This window comes from Scleropages formosus, chromosome 5 (genome assembly GCF_900964775.1).
Source record: "Scleropages formosus chromosome 5, fSclFor1.1, whole genome shotgun sequence".
Classification (NCBI taxonomy): domain Eukaryota; kingdom Metazoa; phylum Chordata; class Actinopteri; order Osteoglossiformes; family Osteoglossidae; genus Scleropages; species Scleropages formosus.
The window spans coordinates 26,629,014-26,651,808 of record NC_041810.1 but is presented as its reverse complement, the minus strand read 5'-3'; the positions used below and the strand labels follow the sequence as shown (position 1 = coordinate 26,651,808).

Here is a 22,795-nt window from a genome sequence, read left to right as displayed (position 1 = left end):
TCAGCCTTTTTCTAGCAGGTGGCGGTGTGTGTGGACCTCAGAGTTTGGTTTTCCTCTATTGCGTTTTTTCTTTTCCTCTCCTCAGCTTCCAGCTAGTTTGCATCTGTACTGTTTGCAGTCCATTACGTTTGTCTCTTTGTCTCTTGGGTGTCTTTTATCATTGCTGCTCAGTTGTTCAGCATTTTGTGTCACTTTAACCTTTATAAATAACATTAAAAATGACTTGATTTGAATATACACAATTTTGATTAGAGAAGTTGCTAGTAAATAGGAATCAGTACAAAACTAAGGTTATTATTTGTACTCAGTACTGAATGAGGCCATTATAATCAGGTATGTGTAAAAAACTGATTTTATTAGAACTATGACGTGATGAGTGGTTGAGTAGGCAGACCTCCCTTGTCTGTTGCTCAGGAGCCTAGCACAGGAGCATGACGATGAGGCAGAGGTCTTCCTGGAGACAGAGCAGAAGCTGGAGAAGATCCGGCGCAGCCACCAGGAGAAGGAGAGCCAGGAGCTGGAGCAGCTGAGACAGCGGCAGGCCGAGTCTGAGGCAGAGCTGGAGGAGCTCAAGAAGAGGAGAGAGGAGCGGCGGAGGATCCGTGAGGAGGAAGAGCGTAAGAGGGAGGCTGAGGAGCATCAGCGGCACATGAAAGAGGAGGTATATTAAGGTCACCTTTTCCAACTTTTAATATTTTTTAAAAGCCTCCTCATTTAAAAAAAAAAACATGTTTTGCATTGCTGGGACATCCTCACAAGATGAGTATAATCCTTTAGTTCATTGTCTTCAGCGATGTCTTCCTGCTGGTGTAACGTGCACACACATGCACGCACATGGCAGCACGCACAAGCACACATGCATATGAACACTAATGCAAATATAGGCGTGAATACGATTCTATTCCTGCATTCTGTACAGCTGTTTCTGCATGTATACTGTTATGTTACATTACGAACAGACACAAACATGCAGTTCAGACAAAAAAGCACTTATTTGCGTCACACACATATACACGCAAACAGACCTGCACGCACCTGACCAAGCAGAGGCACACGTATGGTCCTTTCTCACACTCGCAGGAAGAGAGGAAGCAGATGAAGGAGGACATCGAGAGGAGGCGCATGCAAGCAGCGGAGAGGAGGATGAAGACTCTCAGCGTCTCCAGCAACGAAGGCGATGAGCCGTTCTGCCCATTGAGCCCCAAGAGCCCCACGTTTAAGGTACATCCACAGCCCGTCCTTCCAGTGTGTTTCACCTTCGACCTTGTTCTCAACAGGCCATCATCTTACTTCTAGGCTGTTACTGGCCATCTATCATTTTTGGCTCCCACACATTTCCTTCCTTTCAGATACTTGGGCCACCAAGCATTGCAGTTGATCTCAAAGTGCATTATAAGAATGAGGGTTTGAACCTCACCTCCTGCTGCAGTAGCCTTGGTTAAGGCTCTGAAAAAATACAGTAAAAATTGTCCTGCTGTATAAATGGGTAAATCCCTGTAAGTAGCTCAGTGTACAAACATTATGAGTCATGTTGGAAAAAAGTGTCAGTTAAATAAGGGTTAAGAATATTTTAATATATGTTAACATTTCAAAGAGTCATATCAATACTACAGGGGCTTTTATCAGTGTCAAAACTGCTGGTTGAGATTTTCCCAGTGAGTTTTTTTGTGAAGGTGGTTTGTCATTTAATTTAATTTAATAACACATTTACGCCATGCCTCCCCCTGCATGTCTTCCCCCTTCCTCGGAAAAAAACTCCATGCGCTCCTACCCTAAAACCTCACAGGTCGAGTACCAATGAAAGATGCAACTCCCTTGCGAGAATAATGCATGCAAATCCCGTGTCTAGTTGTACGCAGCGTGTGCCATTTTCTGCTTCTTGAGTATCTCATGTATTTATTTCTTTTTTCATCATGCAATTTCCAAAATGAAAAACAAACCTAGTTCCCTCCAGTTTTTATTCAGATTGAGTTCTCTTTAACTTCTCAACCCCCCCTTTGAAAAATACATGGGGCGTGCTCCATCTTTCTATTCTTATTAAGATGAGTTTAATTCATGCCCTCTCTCATCTGTGGTGTAACAGTGAAGCTGGCAGAGGTGGCTGCGTGGTCTTTGGAAGGGTTCCTCCTTCTGAGCTTCCTCGCTTTCTTTCATTCTTTCTTTCTCTTTCGTACATTTTTCAGTTGCCATTTGTTGTGACACATCCTTCATTTCTTCAGTTAGAAAAGGCCGTGGAGAAATGATAGGCTGTTGTCATCTTTCCTGTGCTCAAAGTAAGAGGTGTGTCTGCTTTGTGTCGGTGCCATTATGCCCTCCATGTTTCTCTTCTTTCCCACCCCATCAAACATGTTGACGGCTGCTCTCTGAAAACCGCCTGGACATGATCAGTGCCACCTAATGCATCATCTATAATTCTTTGCTTGAGTCCTGATACCTTTCTTGATGCATTACCTGCCATCAAGTTGGTTGGCACATCAAGCTGAGTGTACAATACTGCTTAGATCCAAACCAACAGACCTCCCCATATGTTTGGGCTTTTCAGAGAACATCCTGCTAGATCTCTGAGATTTTGGAGCTTGAGGATTTCTCCATCCCCCCAAAACCCTCTTATAATGGTATTAACCTGACTCATCTCTTTGTTCAGGTTGAAAACATTACCCTGCTTTCCTTATAATGTAACACAGCAGCTTGGCTTTACTGAAGCGTGAGCAGTGCATCTCATCTCATCTACACTTATCATTTACCTGTTGACAAATCAGGTTTTCATTCTTCTGGTCCAAAATTAAAAAGACACAAGTTTTCTGTAAGTTTTATTTAAGTGAGTTATTTTGAAAAACTGGGAATATCATTATTTGCATAAATGAGCAATAAAAATGTGTGAACCATTTTCCAGTTTCAGTAAAGCCCAGTGACAGTTAAAGCCTACGGCTCCACAGGGGTGTCATTAGGAACGTCTCCACAGTGTGTGGTGTGGTCTTCAGCTGTGTTTAGGCCTCAACTCGCTTCCTTGCTGTCAATGTTCCTCCCTCTGCTTGTCTGTGATTTCAGAATGAGAGTGAAGAGAGGGTGGCAGCAGAAAATACCTACTCGGTGAGTGGGCGTCTAAAGGATTGACCTCAGCCTTGGGTTCAGAGAATTTATGGCTAAAGACAAGGGGACCTGCTGCGTGGCTGAAGTGTGAGCCTCTCGGTGTGCATGGGCTCTTCTGCTTTGAAGTGCAGCTGTTTTTCAAACACCCCCTCAAACCCTTTACTCCTCCAACCTCACCATCTTCCTTGCAATACCCCAAGGAAGTTTTCCTTAAGGTGACGAGAAACAGTAGCAGTGAAAGGTCTCGGTCCATTTGTTGGAAACTAGTTGTTCACAAAGCCTTTGGCTTGAGCAGGAAACAAGTTTGAGCAGGAAGTCGTCCAACTTGTCTTCCCAACTCTTGATAGGCTCTAAGGCACTTGACGCTTTATTACTTTAACTCATATGACCAGTTCATCACATACAGGTGTTGCTGAGGTTACTCAAGGAAGGATGGATAGATAGATAGATAGATAGATAGATAGATAGATAGATAGATAGATAGATAGATAGATAGAAATTTTGCTGATCCCAAAGGAAATTGGAAAGAAAAGGAAATTTAGCAGTCACAGCCCTCAGTACTCTCGCTGTGGAGATGTATATTACTGCAAACCTTAGGAGTACCATGCCAAGGAATCCTTGGGATGAATTACATGTCTTTCACCTTTAATCTCTGGAGGAGAAGAATAAATCTTTTGTAGTCATACACGTTGAGAGAAATGGACTAAGGAAGGGATTAAATGTTGTGGCGTTCCCACCTCGTTCACAGGCATCCTGAAGGTGTGGCTAGGGCTGGCTATGCTGTATTCATTCCTATGGTGAGAATCCAACCCAAATGTAGTGATTATTAAGCAGTACCATGGGAAACAGCCCTGATCTTTCAAAGGATAACAAATATACGCTTATATGAGCTCCCAAAGCTGGACCGTTGACAAATTCAGCTTGTTTTCAAGTGTGTCAGTGTAGACATAGTCTAAACAGTGGTCTCACCTTCACTGCTCTAGCTGAACTGTTTGTGTCACAGCTGCATTGGCTAACATTATTCTTGTTTCCAGATCACCGAGAGGACTGAATCTCTGAATCGATCCCTGAAGAAAAGGTGAGGTTGTGTGAGATGTAGAAAATCTTAATTTTGAAGACCACTTTCCCTATTCTCAGAGATCTCGGAGATCTCTAGGGTCTGGTTAGGGCAGCAAGTACATTTCTGTGGCTGGAGCTCCACAATCCTCTCTCCGAACCACACTTGGCTGGGTGAACAGCGACCCAACGAAAACTCCGAAGGGAGAAACTCGGAGGTCAGCGCTACGCTATTATTACTGCATCTCCATTGTCCGCAGTGATTTATAGGTTAGTTGACTGTAACCAGATGTTAAACTCCCGTGTCCTTCTGTGGTGCGTAGGGGATTTTGCTGGTGACTGTGGCATGGCTCCACTTGGTCTGCAGCGAATGGTTATCAGCGCTAACCAGCTCGTGGCACCATAAGGCTCCCATTAGATCACAAAAGACATTTTAAAGCCAAATCAAGGGTCGATGCCAGGACGTGTCTGTTAGAATGTCGACTCAGACCCAGTTACCCCGGATTGTAAAAGACTTCCTACCTTATCGCAAACATGTCAGATTCTGAACGAGTGAGCGATGATGTCATTGAGCGTGAAAGTAATTTACTGCCTGCCCCATGACGCCAGGAATGTGGATAAGGAAATGTTTTTTTTTTATGGAGCTCAGTCTCTCCACCAGTTCAGACATGATGGGACAACAACCTGCCCTCCCCCCAAATCTGTTTTTCCTCTGCGAAAGTCATGACATCATTTGATTAATCCACACACCTTTCCAGACATATTTATCACTCACTTTATAGTGAGAGTTTAAAAAAAAAAGAAAAGTTGGTCACATTCATCTTACTGAAACGCTGTTTCTCTTAAAGGAGCCATTTAATTGTCCAGTCGTATCATTAATGACTCATTCTGTGTGTTCGCTGCCAAAACAGCTTGGTGACGAGATGCAGTGCTGGGTTTTTTTTTTTTTTCAGAATTTTAACTTACTGACTGAGCTGCATTAAAATTCAGGAAAAAGGTTTGGTTTTCCAGTTCCAGCTTCCTGTCTGTAGCCTTATGGACCCGATGAGGTCAGGTCCTGCTGCTGTGTGTTTCAACTGGCGGAGAGGGCTTGTTGATGGAAGTATTGGAATTTGTTTAAATTTTGAGGCTATAAATTAATGGCGTTTAATAGGATCAGCCAGAGCAGTTGAGGCTGAAAGTCAAAGCTAACAGGCGGTGACATAAAATGATGGCAAAACATCTGGCAGACAGTTTACATTTCCAGAGGCCAGGATCTATCAGCGTTGAGAATTTTGTTAGTAGAGCTAAATTGGGATAAGGGTTTTGCTCGCAATTTGGACCAGTAGGTCAGTACTTAAAAAGCTATTATTTCTCGCATTCTCATCTTGGATCCCACTTACCCTCACCATGTGGCTTCATTCTCCTCGCAGCAACAGTATTAAAAAGACTCAGCCCCCGGTTCTCGTTACCAAGATCGATGATCGGCTTGAACAGTACAGTCACGCCATTGAGGTAATAGTTCCTCTTTCTGTCTTTTCTTTCATCCTGTTCCTCTTTGGCTTTCGAGGGCTGTAGTGGTGGCCCTTTCGATAAGATTCATCATCTTCAGCTGTGACTAGTTCTTGTACAGACATGTACCTGTCCTGGTGTCTATGTGATTCATGGGTTTTGACATGACTAACCGTGGTTCCTCATCGGTCTCAGTGAGGTAATACGAAGAGGCAGTTCCCCCCACTGGCTGTGTACATGAAACAGATGTCAAAGTTTGGAGGAGTTTTGTACTTGTTTATCATCAATTTTCTGTAATTCAATATCCCGCCATATTCCAACATTTCCCATTATACCTCTTAAATATGGTCCACTATGTGAAGGTATAAAATTCAGAAGCATTGGACCACCTTGTACCCTTGACAATAAGCTGTCAATCACATATGAGGTATTTTATCACTCACACACTTCGGGTCGGTATATGTTGCTTATGACACCCGGCCACTTCCTATTTTCAGTCTACAATGTCCCAGTGGGGGGCTCAATATCTTCAACGGGTGGCAGGTGTGACTTCTGCATCAGACATCAAGCCAAAATTAAAATCTAATCCTTCTGCGTGGTAAAATATGCAATTCTCACATCTGCAGTTTAAATATGGAACAATTTTCTCAAGTACCATGATTTCAATGACTTTTTAAGGCTGCACACCTATAACAGCTACTTGTAGATCCCATCTGTTGTGCTTGCAGACCTCTACCAAGGAATCCAAGGGAGGCAAGCAGGTTTTGATGGACATTCCCAGCCCTCCAGAACCCGTCGCCTCCAAAAAGAACCTCTTTGAGGCTGGGGAGGCCTGGAGTCAAAACGCCTTCAAAGGCACCCCATCTAAGGCAAGAGGCGCTGACTTGCTCATCGCTGTGTAGGACACGTCTCTGCAGAAGTGGCAGCTGCTCACAATGTTCTTTTCTAGGCATCTGGAGCAACTTCTGCCAATTCCTTGAACTATTGTTGTTTAGAAGTGTATTGTTGCAGCCACAGCAGAATGGGATGTAGAATTATACGGTGCAGTGATCTCAACAAAGTTCTCAGGTATCCTTACATCATTTAAAAAATTCAAGGCAACCCTCAAATCCTAGTTTAGCAGAATATTGCATTTCATCCTTTAGATGTGGTAAACATGTCCAGGTATCTTTTTTTTTGTTTTTTTTTTTTTGTGTTTTGGGGCAATTAAACTTTGTAGGCACTTGTGTGCCAGCGTTTCTGGACTGTGATCCCCTAGAGCTGTTTATAGTCCTCCATTCCCAGTACTTCCACCTCCCCAATGGATTTAATTGCCTAATTAATTCCATCGTGCAGAAGGTTGTTTGAGGTAAGCAGAATGGCATGAAAACTCCATGCAGGGGAGAGGAAAAATAATCAGTTGGCCACTCCTGGCCAAGACATCTGAGGACCTCATGCCTGTATTTATTTTTACAATTGTGTCAGTTTTTTTCCTTCTCTGACGTCTCACGTAACTCATCTGGTTACCCACCTCCCATGTGGCTTCCCAAAGGCCTAAAGTATCAGGGCTTTTAGAATACCTGTCTTCTCAGTTGTCAGCAGGTGGAATATTGTAGAAGACATCTTGATGGGCTGTGGACTTCTGTGGATGTTGGATATGCGATGAAGGAGCTTGGCAAAGGAATGTTATACTGAGTGTCCCTTCTTGTGTAGCATCTCCAGGAAAAGCATCTTCTTTATGTGTGGCCTTCTTGCTCTGCAACCAGGCTGAATCTGTAGCTGTTCAGCCTTCTTGGGGTCAGGAGTCCTTGGTTTTTTCTTTCACATTCCTGTAGCTCTTCATGACAGAGTGAGGATGGGGGACATGTGTAACTGAGAGAGGGAAAGAAGATGGGTGTGCAGTATTCACAGAAGTGTATTTAGACACTTCAAGTATGCCATCAGTCATCTTGTCCCTTTATCTTCCTTCCTCAGGATGCAGAGGGTCTGAAGGTGGGCGTGGCCACCCTCATCAACCAATGGGTCAAGGGGAACGTGGAGAGCGGCAATAAGGGTGCCCCCGCCAAGTCCACCGTAAGTCATGGCACTCTACACCCCTTGCATTCTTCAAACCCTGTGGAGCTGTTTGTTATAAAGACTATCTAAACAACACAAAATACACAAGATGGGTGGATTTCCAGGACTTAAACCAGAGTCAGAACCGCAGCAATGTGAAGTTATTCCATTTTTAACCAACAAATGAAAGCCAGCAAATTTTACCAGCACTTTCAAGCAAGACTTTGTTTTTGCTGTGAAGGCCACATGAAAAGTGAAGAACATCACACGACAAACAAGGCTCTACTTTAACCATGAAAAGCAACACTTGAATCAAGTGAAAAAGCAGAATGGAGCACATAACGTCCTCAACGTTGTCAAACACAGCATGAGAACAGCTGAAGGGTTGGTTCCTATCGTGGTCTTGTGAAGAAAGCTGTCCTGATTTTTTTCCTGCTCTGTGTCTCTCTTCTCCTTCTTCAGTTTTCCTATTTCGGCTGCTGCTCTTCCTAACTCTTCCTTCTCTAAGGTAACCATAACCCTCCTTTTTACCCTTTTCAATATACTGTTGAGCACAACCTGCTGCTCCTTATCTCTCACATCGGCTCTTACTACCGCAGGGCTCCTTCTTGTTCCAGATGTCTTGGTGATGCTCGTGTTTTCCTACTTGAGTGCGTGCCTCTGTGTTTGTGTGGGGGGGACCACGTCCATTGGTAGATCATAAAACACACTGGCAGGTGCTCCCAGGTACTTTGACAAAGGTGTTTTGTGGTAGTGTGAACAGAATGACACACGGAGGGAAGGTACAGTTTGGAGAGGTGTTTGGGGGAGACTGGGAGAATTCGGGGGACTCAGGGGCCAGTAAAGGCTACTGGCGAGGTTCACGCCTGGTTGCACACTCCCCCCGGAGTGTGAAAGGGAGCCAAGTTGCTGGGGTCTTTGCAGAAAGAAATTTGCACTGGATTGACTGAAAGTCCAACACAGAAGTGGAAAACCAACCAAGTCTACTCTGATTGAACGAACCGTGACAAAGACCGCCCCCTAGCGGGAAATTATCTAATCTGCCCAGCAGGCTATACACACACACCTTCAACAATATGGACTGTTGTCCTTATTCACATCACTCTTCATTTATGCTGTGAAATTCCTCGTGGGGCTTCTTTTTCAGGACGTGAAAGCTGGGGATGTTTTACATAAAAAGAACATGTGGGAGACCATTGGAGACACCTCCTCCACTGGGAAATGGACACCAGGGAGCAAGGTAAGCCTTGGCACAGCATGTGGAACCATTGTGAGTACAGAGAGAGGACCCACAACTGAGGCCACGGTAAATTCCTTCCCATGAATCATGGTTTGGGAGCGATCACTTCCACCAGCTCACTGCAGCCCAGGGCTGTTTTGGAATTAATGCACAAATGGGGCAGGGTATCGCTTGGGACAGTGCTACTAAGTGCCCCATTCATCACTTTAGAGGGAGCATCACCCATGGGACCTGGCTGTCAGGTAGCACCAGTGTGCCCTAGCAGAGAGATTGGTTGATCCCTAACTGCCAAAACACAAAGTAATAAACAAAGTCTGACATGTTAGCAAGAAAATGTTCTCTTGTCTCTTTAGGGAACTCCGTCAGGGAAAAGGTACAAATTCATTGTGACAGGCCACGGAAAATACGAGAAGATTCCAGTCAGTGATGACAATCACAGCGAGTACACAAATGGGAAATCAGGTAAGATACCTGGAAATTCAATGTTGAATTTTACAAGTTTAATTTATGTCTGTTTCAACATTTGCTTCATACTGGAGGCATATAAAGAGTCTTAGGTGGGAAAAATGCTGTCAGGTTTAATCCCAGTCAACCACACACGTAGTTTTTATGGTAAGGGAGGGCATGGAAGTGGTTTATTACTCAACCAGTTCGCTCATTAAGTCTTCACATGCATGACTGCTATTTTAAAAATATGAAATTACGGGAACATGTCTTAGATGTAACAGTAGACAAAAAGCCCTTTTGAGTCTGTGTGTAAACTACAAAAACGCTAACCTGAACAAAGGGGATGAAATAATTTACTCATCCCTCAGATGGAGGCTGTGTCTTTTTTATGACAGGGGTTCTGCACCTAGGGTCTTCAGGCCATTTCTTACTATGCTAATGCTGTCTTCTGTGTGAAGGTAATTGATTTTCGGTGCAACAAACTCAGCAGAATATTTTCTCATAATTTGCACATGGATAATTTTCTGGAATAGATCCTGAGCTTCATCAAGTTCTTAAAGGAAGAAAACTGGTAGAAACCATAAAGGACCTTGGATGCATAGGTGACAGATCTTGGTCACATCTTGCAGTGTGTGATCTCCCGTTGGTAAATGTGCTTCTTTGGGATTCTGAGTCAAGAAATACAAAACAAATTATGGTTAAATATAGGTGACTGTCCAGTGTTCCTGTTTTTGAAGTCATGTGGTACCTGGCTGCCGTAGCTCTGACTGTATTCTATGCTTCCACTTACTGAATGGAATTGACTATGGGATTGTTAAACTTCACCTAACAAAGACCACAAAAGTATCATCTTCCTCCAACGGATCATTACCTCGCTGTGTGTCCTCATTACTGCTGCATCATGACTAATGCTTGCATTTGTAGTTAATGAACTTTGTGTTCTGCAAAAGCTGAACAGCTGACTTTACTTCTCGTGCTGAAGGGAGACAAAGGTCTTTGTTCTAATTTGCCAAACTCTTCATGGGAATTAATCCAAACTCAGAGTGGTGTGAAGGTTGAAACCAGTAATGGAGAAAATTCAGCTCCAGCAGAGGCCTCAGGGATAGAGGGATTGTCTGGTCCTCAGCTGTTTCTGCCACACTCCCACATCCCTTCTAGGCTGCCAAGCTCTGGTGGACGGGTGGGATTCAAACATATCCATACCTCACTCTCATTGCTGTGGGGGTCTGTGTCACACATGCCTCTGTTGCGTGGAGCTGGACTGTTTTCACAAGAACATGTGCACAAGAGCGGAGAGACAACAGGGTTAAGGTTAGAGTGACACAATAGTCTAAATTACTGGTTATTCCCCCCACCCAATGTAACCCTCATCAACGATCAATCATCCAAGCAGAAGTTGGACCAGGTGGCTGTGGACCACCAGCCTATTGAAGATGTCCCAACATTTGTGTAGCCCCATAGCGTTACCAGTTTGTTTGTTTTTTTTGAGGGTTTAAATCATGTTTCACAATTTCAACACATAGTTTGTTTGAAGCTGTGTCAGCACGTACTAGGACAATTACAACCTATGTGTGGTATCGTCAGTCCTGCATTTATTGCGAACTGATTGGGTTTTGGTTTGAGCGAAACCAGTTAGAGAGAGGAGGAATGGAATGTACTGGGGAAAGCTTCGAGATACTTCTAGAAGTGAGTGCTCAAGTGTTAGAGGTGTGAGGAGAGGAAAGGGGAGATCATATTTTCTGGTTGCTCCAAAAACAACAAAAGAGAGAAAATATCGGTTTATTTGAGTTAAGGAAGTTACGTTTCCGTTTTAGTACTCGTTTGTGTCCAACGAGACAAACTGTGTTACAAAACTGAGCGTTTTCAGCCTGTCACATCGAGCGGCCACGGAGGAGGAGAAGAACCCGCTTCGTGCTCCCAATGCACCAAGTTCTGCTGCTGTTCAACTGCTGTAATTGTATGTGACAGTGGGAAGCTTCTCTAAGAAACTTCTAGACTCCGTTCTGTGTGCAGGTGTAATTGTGATGTCACATGTTGCGTCTAATATTGAAGTACTTGCTGTGAAGCATTCATTTTGTTACTGTTTCATTTGTTTGCATTTATTTCAGTGATCTGAAGGGGCCTAGGGTTGACATTAGGGTATTGAACAATACAGTCGTGTAGGGTGAATACTTGGATTTTTTTCTATTTACAAATATGGGCAAATTAATAAATTGGATGTTTGTTCTGTTACAGAGCTAGTTGAGTTTTGGGTTATAACATTTGAGGTTTTAGAACAGAACCCTGGGCACCACCATCATAGGTTAACGGAAGGTGGCGCTACATGTGCAATGAGAAAGAAAATGTTCATGGAGCACTAAGAGAAAAACTCAATAATTATGGAAAGTCAGTCAGTCACAATAACAATATGTATTTATGCATCATATAGAGTATATTGTACATTAAATTTGTATCCTTGGTATGCTTTTATATGCTTTGGTATGGGGGGTGCAGTGGTGCAGCGGGTTGGACCTGGTCCTGCTCTCCAGTGGGTCTGGGGTTCGAGTCCCGCTGGGGTGTCTTGCGACGGACTGGTGTCCCGTCCTTGGTGTGTCCTCTCCTCCTACGCCCTGTGTTACCGGGTTGGCTCTGGTTCCCCGCGACCCCGTATGGGACAAGCGGTTCTGAAAATGTGTGTGTGTGTATGTGTGCTTTGGTATGCCATATTGCTGCCCAACAACTCAGAGGAGTCTGATAATATACATTTAAATGAGTGCCAAGGACAGGTTTTGTAATGATGGTGGGGTGTATCAATTAGATTCATCAAAATTTAGTGATCAATTTCGTGTATTTTCTTTGAAATTTTGTTTTTTTTCTTTTTTTTTTACTGTGTAGGAGAAACTCTGGAGAAAAAACATTTTATTATTACTCATAATGCTACTTTTCTTTTTTCCCCCAACTTGTTACAGGAAATGTTTTGGCCGCTTCAGTAAAGAAGCCATCACATCATTCTTGTATGATTACGATATCCTTCAGAGCCATACGCAGACCATTTGGCTGTTGGTTTTGCTCTTTGTTCATGCAGAAGATCCAGTTAGTTCCTCTGGTTGGCAGTCTGGCAACTTCGCTTGACAGCTTTATGGTTGCGTGTTTTTTTTTTTTTTTTTTGGTTTCTTTGAGTTAAAGCAGAGAATTAAGACCATATGTCCCAACTTAGATTTTTTTTTATTTTAAAAAAGCATTCAGGAAATACACCACGGAACAGGTACCGTTGGGTTCGTATACACACCATCGCCACGTGCTGCACAGATTTTTCTCTTCTGCTACTTGCTGCAACAAATTCTAGTGCACATGGCTTTACGCCCCGGTAAAAGTACGGCTTATCGAGGGAGTTGTCAAACAACCCTTTGAGAACTTCTTCTTTTATTCTCCTTTTAACCTCGAGAAAACAATTAAAACCCAAAATCATGAAAAAAATATTATCAATCCCAGCAACTTTCAAGCACTGACTTCCTCTGCTTGTCGTCATTCAGTAACCCACGGATCTATTCCAGTGTTTCTGAGCAGGGAGGTATGTTAGTGCTCCTCCCCAGCATCTTTCCTGTCTCCTTCAAATAAGGATGATTCTTTCTCCTCATTCATCAATCAACATAACTTCTCTTTACAGTCTCATTGTTCTGCCTGTCCTTTAGTCGTAGCTGCCGACTTGATTATATAGGGTTCTTTCCTGTAGTTCCTTAGCACACCTTCTATTTAGCTCTAAATTCTTGTAAAGCGTTAAATTTACCCATTTACACAGTCAGACATTTACTAAGAAAATTAAGGTAAACTGCCCTGGTCAATGGTGCAACAGCAGTGGCCCTTAAAGACCAACTGAGTGAAGAGCACTAAACAGGGTCCCGAACCCTGGTCCGTGAGGGCCAGAGTCCTATACACTTTTACAATAGTGCCCAACACATCTTCCTGAAATTCCAGCTGGGGGTGTTTTACAAACTTCAGAAAGGCATCTACAAGCTGAGGCTGACTGACAGCCAGTTGACCCTGTGGCCCGTGAGGACATCACTTCTGTAAAGCCCCAAACATAGGAAAGTATAGACATGTAACAGCGAACGGCGGTGATCCATACTTTTTAAAATGAAACTAACTACTTGTAAACAAACGGCAGTCTACATGTCCGCTGAGATGTTTTTCGTCCCAAAAGCACCATATTACAAACTGACTGGTTAATGTCTGGAAAAAAAAAACAGCAAAAACATCTTGACTAAACAAACATAAAAAAAGCAAGCAAGGAATTTTCCATGAGACAGGAAACGTATGTGCCATTTTACTACTTTTTATCCCCTGTTCAGTTTCACAGTTTAAAATGAATACTTGATGTAGTATTGTCCTACAATTATTTTTTCATTGTTATGAATAATGTTTGTAATGTTACGAAACCTTCATGAAGAATTAATCACTTTTTTCTGGGGTCCAGTAAATATGTCTACTGGAATAGCTGGTTTATTATATGAAAAACTGACACTTTTTGCAAAATGACTAAATGTGAAAACACTTTCTGGTCTGCAATAGTGATATTCCTTTGAATACATGCATACATTAAATCCAATCCAGTTGTAATTTCCTTGTAGCATCATCGTGATATGCAAATCAGCAATAGCGGTTAATGCTTAGTACAACAGTTCAAAGTCTTACTTTATATTTCTTCTTAGTTATATTTCTACATTAGCTTTACTGGGAATTTTTTACCTTCCATTTGATTTGTGGGACAAATTCTTCTGGACATTGTGAAAAAAATATATTACCAGATAAAATGTACCAACATGTTCATTCGAACAGTTAGTTAATTACAGTATATGTTGTATACTGGTAGTAATTAAAAGCAAACACAATGTTTGTGTGGTGTGAAATGGCTCAGTTAGAAATGACATAAAAAATTCAGTTGTTTGTATCACTGGTTTCATATCAGTGTGTATTTTTCTGCAATGTCTGACCAGTGGAGGGTAAAAATCATAGATTGGCCCCCCCAGGTACCCCTTGAGCAACTGAGGAAGATGTTACGGTCCATCAGGAATCAGTAGTTTTTGTACCGCTGAATCCCTTAGCAGTTCTGTTGAAGTCTTTTGGTTCTTCATCTTGGTGCTTGCGAGTGATCAGCCCCATCTCAAACACTGTTGAAATTTTGGTTGTTGACTTTGAAGCTGCTTCCTTCAGCTTCCTGGCATCAAATCGAGGGCTATACAGGAGGAGTGGCAAGCGGTGAACGAATGACGGTATTTCTTTGGCATCTTTTACTATATCCTTTTTCTCCTCCTCCCTCTTGTTAGCATTGATCTGTTGTAAAATGTTCTCTTTGGTGGAGAACATCTGGAAGAGGACAGCATCCCACATTTTAGCAGCCCTCGGGGAATCTTTCCCTTTTGGCTCGTCTTGGCCAATAGATCCCTCACCAGTCTTTTCCTGCCCATCTGGCCTCTCATGCTGATCAACAGGGGCATCCTTCTTGGACTCTGGTTCTGGTTCTGGAAACTTGGGCTCTTCAGGTTCCACTACCATGTGCTTCTTGAGCCTGGACCACCCACTGACCTTTGATTTCAGGCCCTTTGGTTTCTGCACTACTTTCAGTAATGGTTCAGCTTCTGGGAATGAGATGACTCCTTGATCCTCAGATGATGGTATGGTTGACACCGCAGGTCTACCAGAAGTTTTGTCTTGTGACGTTTTTACTTCGGCCTCAGCTGAACTGTCCATCACAGATTTTTCTCTGTCTTTAGTGCTGTCACCCAGCTGAACTGGAGGAAGAATTGTGCTGTCAGTGACAGTTGGAGGATGCAAAGAAGAAATGACTTGGGGGATAGGGATAGACATGGTGCTCAGAATTGGTTCTGTTTTTTCAGAAGCTGTAGGTTGGAGTTGTTCTTCTGGCTGCAGTACTTGTTGTGGAACACTTGGCTCAGCCACAGTTTGGCTTAATACTCTTTTGGTAACACTTAATTCTTTATCAGGTGTTTTAACCATTTCAGATGGGTATATTGGAGTACTCTTCTCCAATGTGTCCAGTGGAGAAGGGCTAGCTCTTGGTGCTAATGTCAGTTTAGGTGTTTGTGCTTCTGAAGAGGGTGTTTCAAGTTGTTGTCCTTCAGAGATAAGTGTTTTCAGTGTTATTTTTTGAGAAACTTGCATCGTCACTTCAGATAATGATGATTCAGCCCTTTGCATCTCCAAAGCAGGGGTTCTAATACTTAGTGTCTCCAGAGTTGGTATTTTAGTCCTTTGTTTTTCATAGGTAGGCGTTTTAACTCTGGGCACTCCAAAAGTGTGGACTTCCAGTTTTTCTGTGTCAGTTCTGATAGATTTGGTAATTTCCAAATCATGCATTGGCCTCATCTCATTGGAAGGTGTTTTTGATCTTGCCGCCGCATGCTCCATTGGAGAAGTTGTAGATATTGATTCCTTACTGGAAGTTGTTTCTGGTTCTTCAGAAATTGGTTTAGGCTTGGAAACTTCATGCAAAGTTTCCTTAGATATCTCATGGGTAGGTGTTTCAGATTGTGGTACTTCGTAAGTTGGTGTCTTAGGTCTTGAAACTGCATAAACTGGAGTGATGCTTTGGATTCCACCATAAGCAACATATTCAGCTGGAGTCAGTCCATAGTACGGTTTAGGTTTTAAGACTTCAAATATTGGTGTTTTAGGTCTATGATACCCCATTTGAGGTGTTATTGACTTAGATGTTCCATATGTTGGAGTCTTTGACCTTTGAATTCCAAATGAGGACACTACTGGTTTAGGGGACTCCTTTGTAGGAGTTTTTGGCCTTTGATATCCAAATGATGGAGTTTCAGCACTTTCAGAAGTAGGGGTCTTGGGTTTTTCATACTTAGATGAAGCTATGGCTGTAGTTTTTTCTGTTCTTGAAGTCTCGAGGGCAGAAACATCATGTACAGTTCTGGATTCTTTAGAATCTAAAGAGATGTCTGGTTTTAAACTTTTATCTGGAGTCATTTTAGTTGCAGATGAAAGTGAAGTTGGTGTCTTAGGTCTCTGTACAGTGGACAGATTTTCTTCCTGGGATGAAGCTGAAGGAGAAAAAGCTGCAAATAAAAGAGGGTTAGCTCTTGATACTTCAAAAACCGGGGTTTTTGCTCGTGGAGCTGAGTATGAGGGTGTCTTTGGCCGTCCTGAAGGAGTTCTTGCAACAGAAATTTCATATGTTGGTGTTGAAATTCTGCGGGACTCATACGTTGGTGTAGTACCTCTTTTTACTTCAGATGGTGGTGTTGCAGCTCTCTTGACTTCATGTGTTGGTGTTGCACCTCTCTTGACTTCATGCGTAGGTGTTGCGCCTCTCTTGACTTCATGTGTTGGTGTTGCGGCTCTCTTGACTTCATGCGTAGGTGTTGCGCCTCTCTTGACTTCATGTGTTGGTGTTGCGGCTCTCTTGACTTCATGTGTAGGTGTTGCGCCTCTCTTGACTTCATGTGTAGGTGTTGCGCCTCTCTTGACTTCATGTGTAGGTGTTGCGACTCTCTTGACTTCATGTGTAGGTGTTAAGCCTCTCTTGACTTCATGTGTAGGTGTTGCCCCTCTCTTGACTTCATGTGTAGGTGTTGAGCTTCTCTTGACTTCATGTGTAGGTGTTGCACCTCTCTTGACTTCATGTGTAGGTGTTGAGCCTCTCTTGACTTCATGTGTAGGTGTTGAGCCTCTCTTGACTTCATGTGTAGGTGTTGCGACTCTCTTGACTTCATGTGTAGGTGTTGCGCCTCTCTTGACTTCATGTGTAGGTGTTGAGACTCTCTTAACTTCATGTGTTGGTGTTGAGCCTCTCTTGACTTCATGTGTTGGTGTTATACTTCTCATGACTTCATGCGTTGGTGTTGCGACTCTTTTCAATTCAGAAGTTGGGGTTGTACCTCTTTTGACTTCAAATGTTGGTGTCTTATTCCTTGTCTTTACTCCTGAACTATCATATAAGGGCGACTTTATCTCATAAAATGAAGCTTTAGCCGTATACATTGTTATCTGGGGTACATCAAACATAGGTTTTTTGGCTTTAGGGACCTCCGTGGTCAAGGCTTGTAGACTGTGTTTTCCGGGAGCTATACCTGTATGAGGGGCTCTGGGGGAAGCTAGTTTTGGACGCTGTTCTATAACTGGAGCTTGCCATTGTGTTGACTGCAGAGTGGGTGCTGATTTTGACACAGCCTCAGTGCACTCTGCTTCACTACTCACATGGAGTGGAGCTGTCAGCTGGAAACTGCTGTGGACCAAAGGGGCATGTGCAGGGGGGGAAAACCTTGCAATCTTTGCTGCTCGCAGGTGTGGATAAGGGGATGCTATATGCTGATACAGAGGTCTGACAGAAAATCTGGGATGAGTACTGATTCCATAGATTGGTGTCTCAGGTGTCTTGGGAGGAGTCGAGGGGTCACTTTTCTCAAGATCAGGGCTGGCCTCGGTCACAGGAGAGAGGCTGGAGCGGTAAGGTGCTGGAGCCTGTGAAGCTGGGGCAGCAGCCTTCTTTTTGGCTGTTTTCTTGAGAAGTTTCTGGAGGCGGACATTGTCCTTGCCAGGCTTGGGTAACAGGGGAGGTGGGAACTGCTGGGAGAGCAGGCCTGGTTGAGTCACGTTTCCATAACTGACAGCCATCAGCGTTTCATTCTCTGTAACATGAGAAAAAATATGGATGCAAGTTTTTGGAGGGGTATGTAGCTGCAATATCTATGAGCACAAATCCATCACAGAAAACTCATGTTACTGTCAGCAGTGTGGATATTCAAGAACCTAAAATACTTTCGCAGATATCATCTCTTTGGTCCTGAACTCATATGTTGTGTCTCTAACTTTCATAAAATTTGAAATAAAGGTCTAATGGGGAAATTTGCTACAGCTTAAAACCAGTACAAAGCTGAGGTTAAAACAACAATTAACCAGCATCTTTGAAGATCCTAGTATCAACGTTCAGCTAGTGCACATGTTACAAGAATGAAAAAATGCCAGATAAACAAATGGTTTACAGTCAATTAATCTGAGTCTTAAACACCATATTAAAGGCTGAAAAAAATCACTGCCAGTCACTTTAGATCTGTCTCTCGTGCCCTACACAACATCACACCGTTTGTATTTTCATCAGCTTGAGCTGACTGAGATTCAACCGCGGACATTTACCTCTCATTGCTTATGAAAAAAATAGTCCTGTACTTGATGGTCTGTCACAAAGTTTGAACTGTTTTCCTTCTTTTTGACTTACAGCTAATATCTACCATGGAGATTCCTGAAAAGTGGAAGATGGAAACTGAGTCTTAGCAAGACAACAATGTTAATTTATGGTGTTACTGATTCAGACTATATTTCTGTGTCCTGTCTATGGACATTGTCATGTCCCTCCTGCCAGTTCCTACATCAGTAGCACTTTTGTTAGAGTGGGACAAGGCTTCACGGATACCTTCTACAAACGGATCCCTTACCTTCCGCCGCAGTGCTATTTGCTGCTTAGCTACATGCGTACTGGCTGCCTTAACTGCGAACGTGCTGAAGCTCATGTGATAAACTACTCCACCCTTCCACCGCACTGTATTCAGTTATTTAGTTTAAACCTGTTTACTAGGTTTTATGTATATAAAGAATATCCTATTTTTATAAGTAAATTGTGTAAGTAAATTCCTTCTTCAGAATTCATCACTAAAAATGTGGGGTGGAATGGGTTTATATATTGACAAATTTAAAGACCCACCTATCAGTTAATATACATAACTGTGCAAAAAGACATACATTCAGCATGCAAACAGCTTTCATTTTTAAACATTTTTATTCAGTGATGAAAAAGTGGTCCTTGTTATCCCTCATTTATAGGTTTGTAGGGCACATTCAGGGCTTCTTAGACTCTTCTAACTATTGTATTCCACATTAACCCGGAAGCCCATGTGCAGAGTCCTGACTAGTTTTTCTTTTATTTTACTTATGTGGAGCTATTTATACGGTGAAGTGGGTACTATTCGTAAAAACAAATGTCTCTTATAGGTTTTCAATGCTAGTCCTACCATCCCTGCAGTATTCTAGGAGTGCTTACTCAGTGGTTATATGAGGGCCATGCCAGGGGTGTGTCTCCCTTTGAGCCTACCCCCTGAAGATGAGTGGGCGGAGTTAATCAATAACACAACTCCACCCTCAGCCTATGTAACTGCTCCTAAGATTTTCATTTCCAGACTCATGTTAGATGATATATTTTTGTATCGCAGTGCTACTTCTGCTCCGAGCTTCACACTGGATGTTTTTTTTACACTATAAATATTTGTATTCCACTTTTAAAATGTAAGTTTGTTATTGTTTAGAATTTTATTTTACAGCACATTAGAAATTTTGAATGATATTAAATCTCGACTAAAAGGTAAATCTTAATTCTTCCGAGGATGTTAGTTTAGTCAGCATTCTATTCTGTGATCTATTGCTTGACTGTTTTTTTTTCTAACTGTATACACAGCAGCAAGCAGAAATTATGGATTTTTTTCTGTATATCAACCTGAAATCAGCCACATTTACTGTGAGTCTTCATATTCTTGTCCTGTGTCTGCAACAAAATAAAACATTATGCATATGTGCAACTGTAGACATTTTCTTTCTTATGCATTATATAGAGGAACGGACCCAGCAACTGGACCAGTTACCTTGCACTCGGCGGGTCCAGGTTCAAATCCAGTTCCAATGGTAGTATCCTTGAATAAGGCACTTATCTGGAATTGGTTCAGTAAAAATTACTGTGCTTTATAAATGGGTAAATGATTTTGGGTAGATTAACATTTTAAGTTGCTTTGGAGAAAAGCATCAGCAAAATAACCAAATGTGAATGTATACCATCTTGATACTCTTCGGACAGTGAGACTTATTCATACGTGATTCCTGTTCATAATAATCTGTCCAGCCACCAGCTGCTGTTGGCAACTCCCTCCAGGCATCAGGGAAAATACTTTGAGTAGCGGCTTGCAAAATGAGGAGGGTGATTAAGTTTAGGAGCCCTTGACGCTCCACGGCTGTCTCTGGAGATGATGGAAAGTTCCTTGGCCTAATTTTGGCCAGAAGGACAAGATGAGCCAATGAGCTTTGCCCAGAAGCGGGACCATCCTGCACAACATGTGCCTCTTTTCTATCCACTGTAAATCATCACCGCAGCTGAAGGAGTCTGAAGCAAGGCGTCCTGCGGTGTGTGACCACTACCACTTACATAAGTATGCGTCACAAAGAATCTGCATTCCTCCGCTGAAATTCCAGCTAAGCAAACAACTGATGTCACGAGTATTAAATAGCATCAAGCTGTATTTTAAAAATAATTTGTCACCTTAAGTTTCTGTCAGTCTAAGAATAAAATACAACAGGCATGTATTTACTGGAAAATTAAGAGTTATTAAGGCTGAAACCAAATATTTTCACGATCACATAATCAGTTAAATACTTTTCTTTTCTGCCAGTGAAACCTGAAGTCATATCAATATAATGGCATAATGGGTTGCTTTTCTCTATTAATCTATTAGAAACAGAAGTCATTGGACATAAGTTAAAAGGTATGTGGTTTAAACTGGGGTAGTCAGCCTTGTCTAGGGAATGCTGCTTTTTCACTGCCTTTATTGCTTTGTTAAGGTAATCAATCAAGGAAGGTGGTTAATGAAGTAAGCAATTCATATGAGAGAGAGAGATGAGATGAAATACTTTATTGTCATTGTATGCAATATATGAGTGCGCAATACCTACAGTGTAATGTATTTGACTAAAAGGTTGGTCATCCCTGCATTAATCTTTATATCTACACTTATACATTGATAAAACTGATTTTTATTTACCGTTTTGTGCTGATCTGCAGTAAAACACATTGCAGGGACTACAAGGATTTTGCAGTGCATCGAGCCAGGATTGCTAATGATACGTGACAGCTGTAAACACACAGCTGTGTGCAGGAGCAGTCACACGCCATCAAGCTCGGACTGACACGTGATGTAATTACACTGAGCGGTGACCTGCACATCGTTGTTTTCTTTCACCAAGAGAAAGTGAATGCCTGGCTATTGGCTCCCGGCCTCCATAGCCGCAGTGGTCTTAATTTAAATCGCAGACCTGCGTAGGCTGTGGCCCAATCTCGAACCAAAACAATGGAAAGTGGAATGTGCATCCAGCCCTGGATTTTGAAGTGTGTCATCAGGGTTTCCAGTGAAAATATTTCTGCAACCACTCATCTCTGGCAAGATGTGCTCTAAAGTTGGCAAATTACCCAAGATGCAATCGTTTTGATTTTACATTTATTTGCTTATTAATTTATTGTGAATTTTTTCTCATTAAGCTACTTGCAATGATTTACCCATTTGTACAGCTGGGTAATTTTTACTGTATCAATTCGGGGTAAGTACCTCAATCAAGTGCACGACAGCAGGAGGTTAGCACAAAACTAACCCTAACCTCGAGGCACCTTTGCTACCCCTATGAAGTATAGCAATCCCTAATGTAATTCATCACACTACTATGACATTTTACCTTTCTTTGTGGAGCACAGTGCAAAATTAAAAGTGGATAAACTACTGTCCTCATCCTTTTTTACCATGCCAGACCATGGCCTGCTTATATCACACTTTCTACTGGCCTTGCAAATGAGTGTAGGCCACCTGTGGGAATGTCCAGCAGCAATGCAAATCACACCCACAGCCTGATACATGAGAGCAGGTCATCCTTTTAAGGCACTGATGGGGGAAGCATTTGGGACGATACCAAGATACAAGTTCAAAAGAGGAAAGAGTAATAATAGACCACCAATAAAACTGTGCATTGTACAGGATTCTGCGACACTGCCGCTTCTCAAAAATAATTATTATATTGGCAGATCCAGGTGGCTAATGCATATAATCTGATTATCAGAGTTAAAAATTTGGTTTCAGTTAACTTACCGGGAGGTGTTTATTGCAGATGACAAACTCACTTTGGACTAAATTCCCTTCAAAATGAAAAGAGAAAATATTTGCAAATGCAGATCTGAACAGGAAAGCAAGCAAATGTCATATTAACTGCGACAATAAGGCTTGAACAAGTCACTTATTTATTAGTGATATTTCAGAATTTAATGCTCAGATTGCCGTATAAATATTTCCAAATGCACACGACACAGAAATAGTCACAGCAGTGAAAAGTTTCATGTTTAATGAAATTTTGTGTCGCCCTGCAAGTTTGGCACGCTTAGCTGACCTCTCCATCGCTTGGCCACGGTGCGGATTGAAGCCCGGTTCAGGGACTGACTCCAGCACCTGTCTTGGGGCCGCAACACATCACCGCAAGCCGGCGAAAGCAGAAAATTCGGAATAGCGCCGTGTTTACCTGCGCAAGTGCTGCTTGGGGGGCTGACTGGCTACCTCCCGCACGTCCCAGCCTGGAGTGTCAGAGGGGGAGTCTCATCTTGTGCCCAACTGCACCCTTCCTCAGATGGAA

General features: G+C 42.5%; 2 protein-coding genes across 12 annotated transcripts in view; one reads left to right on the top strand and one right to left on the bottom strand.

The window, feature by feature from the left end:
• Positions 1-19,843, top strand: part of lsp1a (lymphocyte specific protein 1 a) — a 32,815-nt gene extending 12,972 nt beyond the window's left edge. Inside the window, exons 5-14 of one of the 2 annotated variants that reach the window (XM_018765504.2) lie at positions 415-661; positions 1,081-1,221; positions 3,049-3,090; positions 4,125-4,168; positions 5,559-5,640; positions 6,366-6,506; positions 7,591-7,689; positions 8,819-8,911; positions 9,265-9,373; positions 18,590-19,843. In XM_018765504.2, the coding sequence (XP_018621020.1) occupies positions 415-661; positions 1,081-1,221; positions 3,049-3,090; positions 4,125-4,168; positions 5,559-5,640; positions 6,366-6,506; positions 7,591-7,689; positions 8,819-8,911; positions 9,265-9,373; positions 18,590-18,615 (1,024 nt within the window). In that variant the 3' untranslated portion in view covers positions 18,616-19,843. The remainder of the gene's footprint in view (positions 1-414; positions 662-1,080; positions 1,222-3,048; positions 3,091-4,124; positions 4,169-5,558; positions 5,641-6,365; positions 6,507-7,590; positions 7,690-8,818; positions 8,912-9,264; positions 9,374-18,589) is intronic. The other variant, XM_018765505.2, reaches the window with a different exon arrangement.
• On the bottom strand, positions 9,410-22,785 carry prr33 (proline rich 33). Of its 10 annotated transcripts, XM_029252512.1 has the most exons (6): positions 22,685-22,785; positions 22,261-22,307; positions 20,002-20,067; positions 19,857-19,904; positions 18,506-18,611; positions 12,337-18,000 (listed from the first exon to the last, which is right to left on the bottom strand). In XM_029252512.1, the coding sequence occupies exons 5-6, from the start codon at positions 18,510-18,512 to the stop codon at positions 14,402-14,404; spliced, it is 3,606 nt and encodes a 1,201-aa protein (XP_029108345.1). In that variant the 5' UTR covers positions 18,513-18,611; positions 19,857-19,904; positions 20,002-20,067; positions 22,261-22,307; positions 22,685-22,785; the 3' UTR covers positions 12,337-14,401. The 10 variants fall into 10 exon arrangements, 9 of the variants coding, with proteins under 9 accessions (XP_029108345.1, XP_018621012.2, XP_029108346.1 ...); XM_018765496.2 differs by lacking the exon at positions 18,506-18,611; XM_029252513.1 differs by lacking the exon at positions 20,002-20,067.
• Between the last annotated feature and the right edge of the window lie 10 nt (positions 22,786-22,795).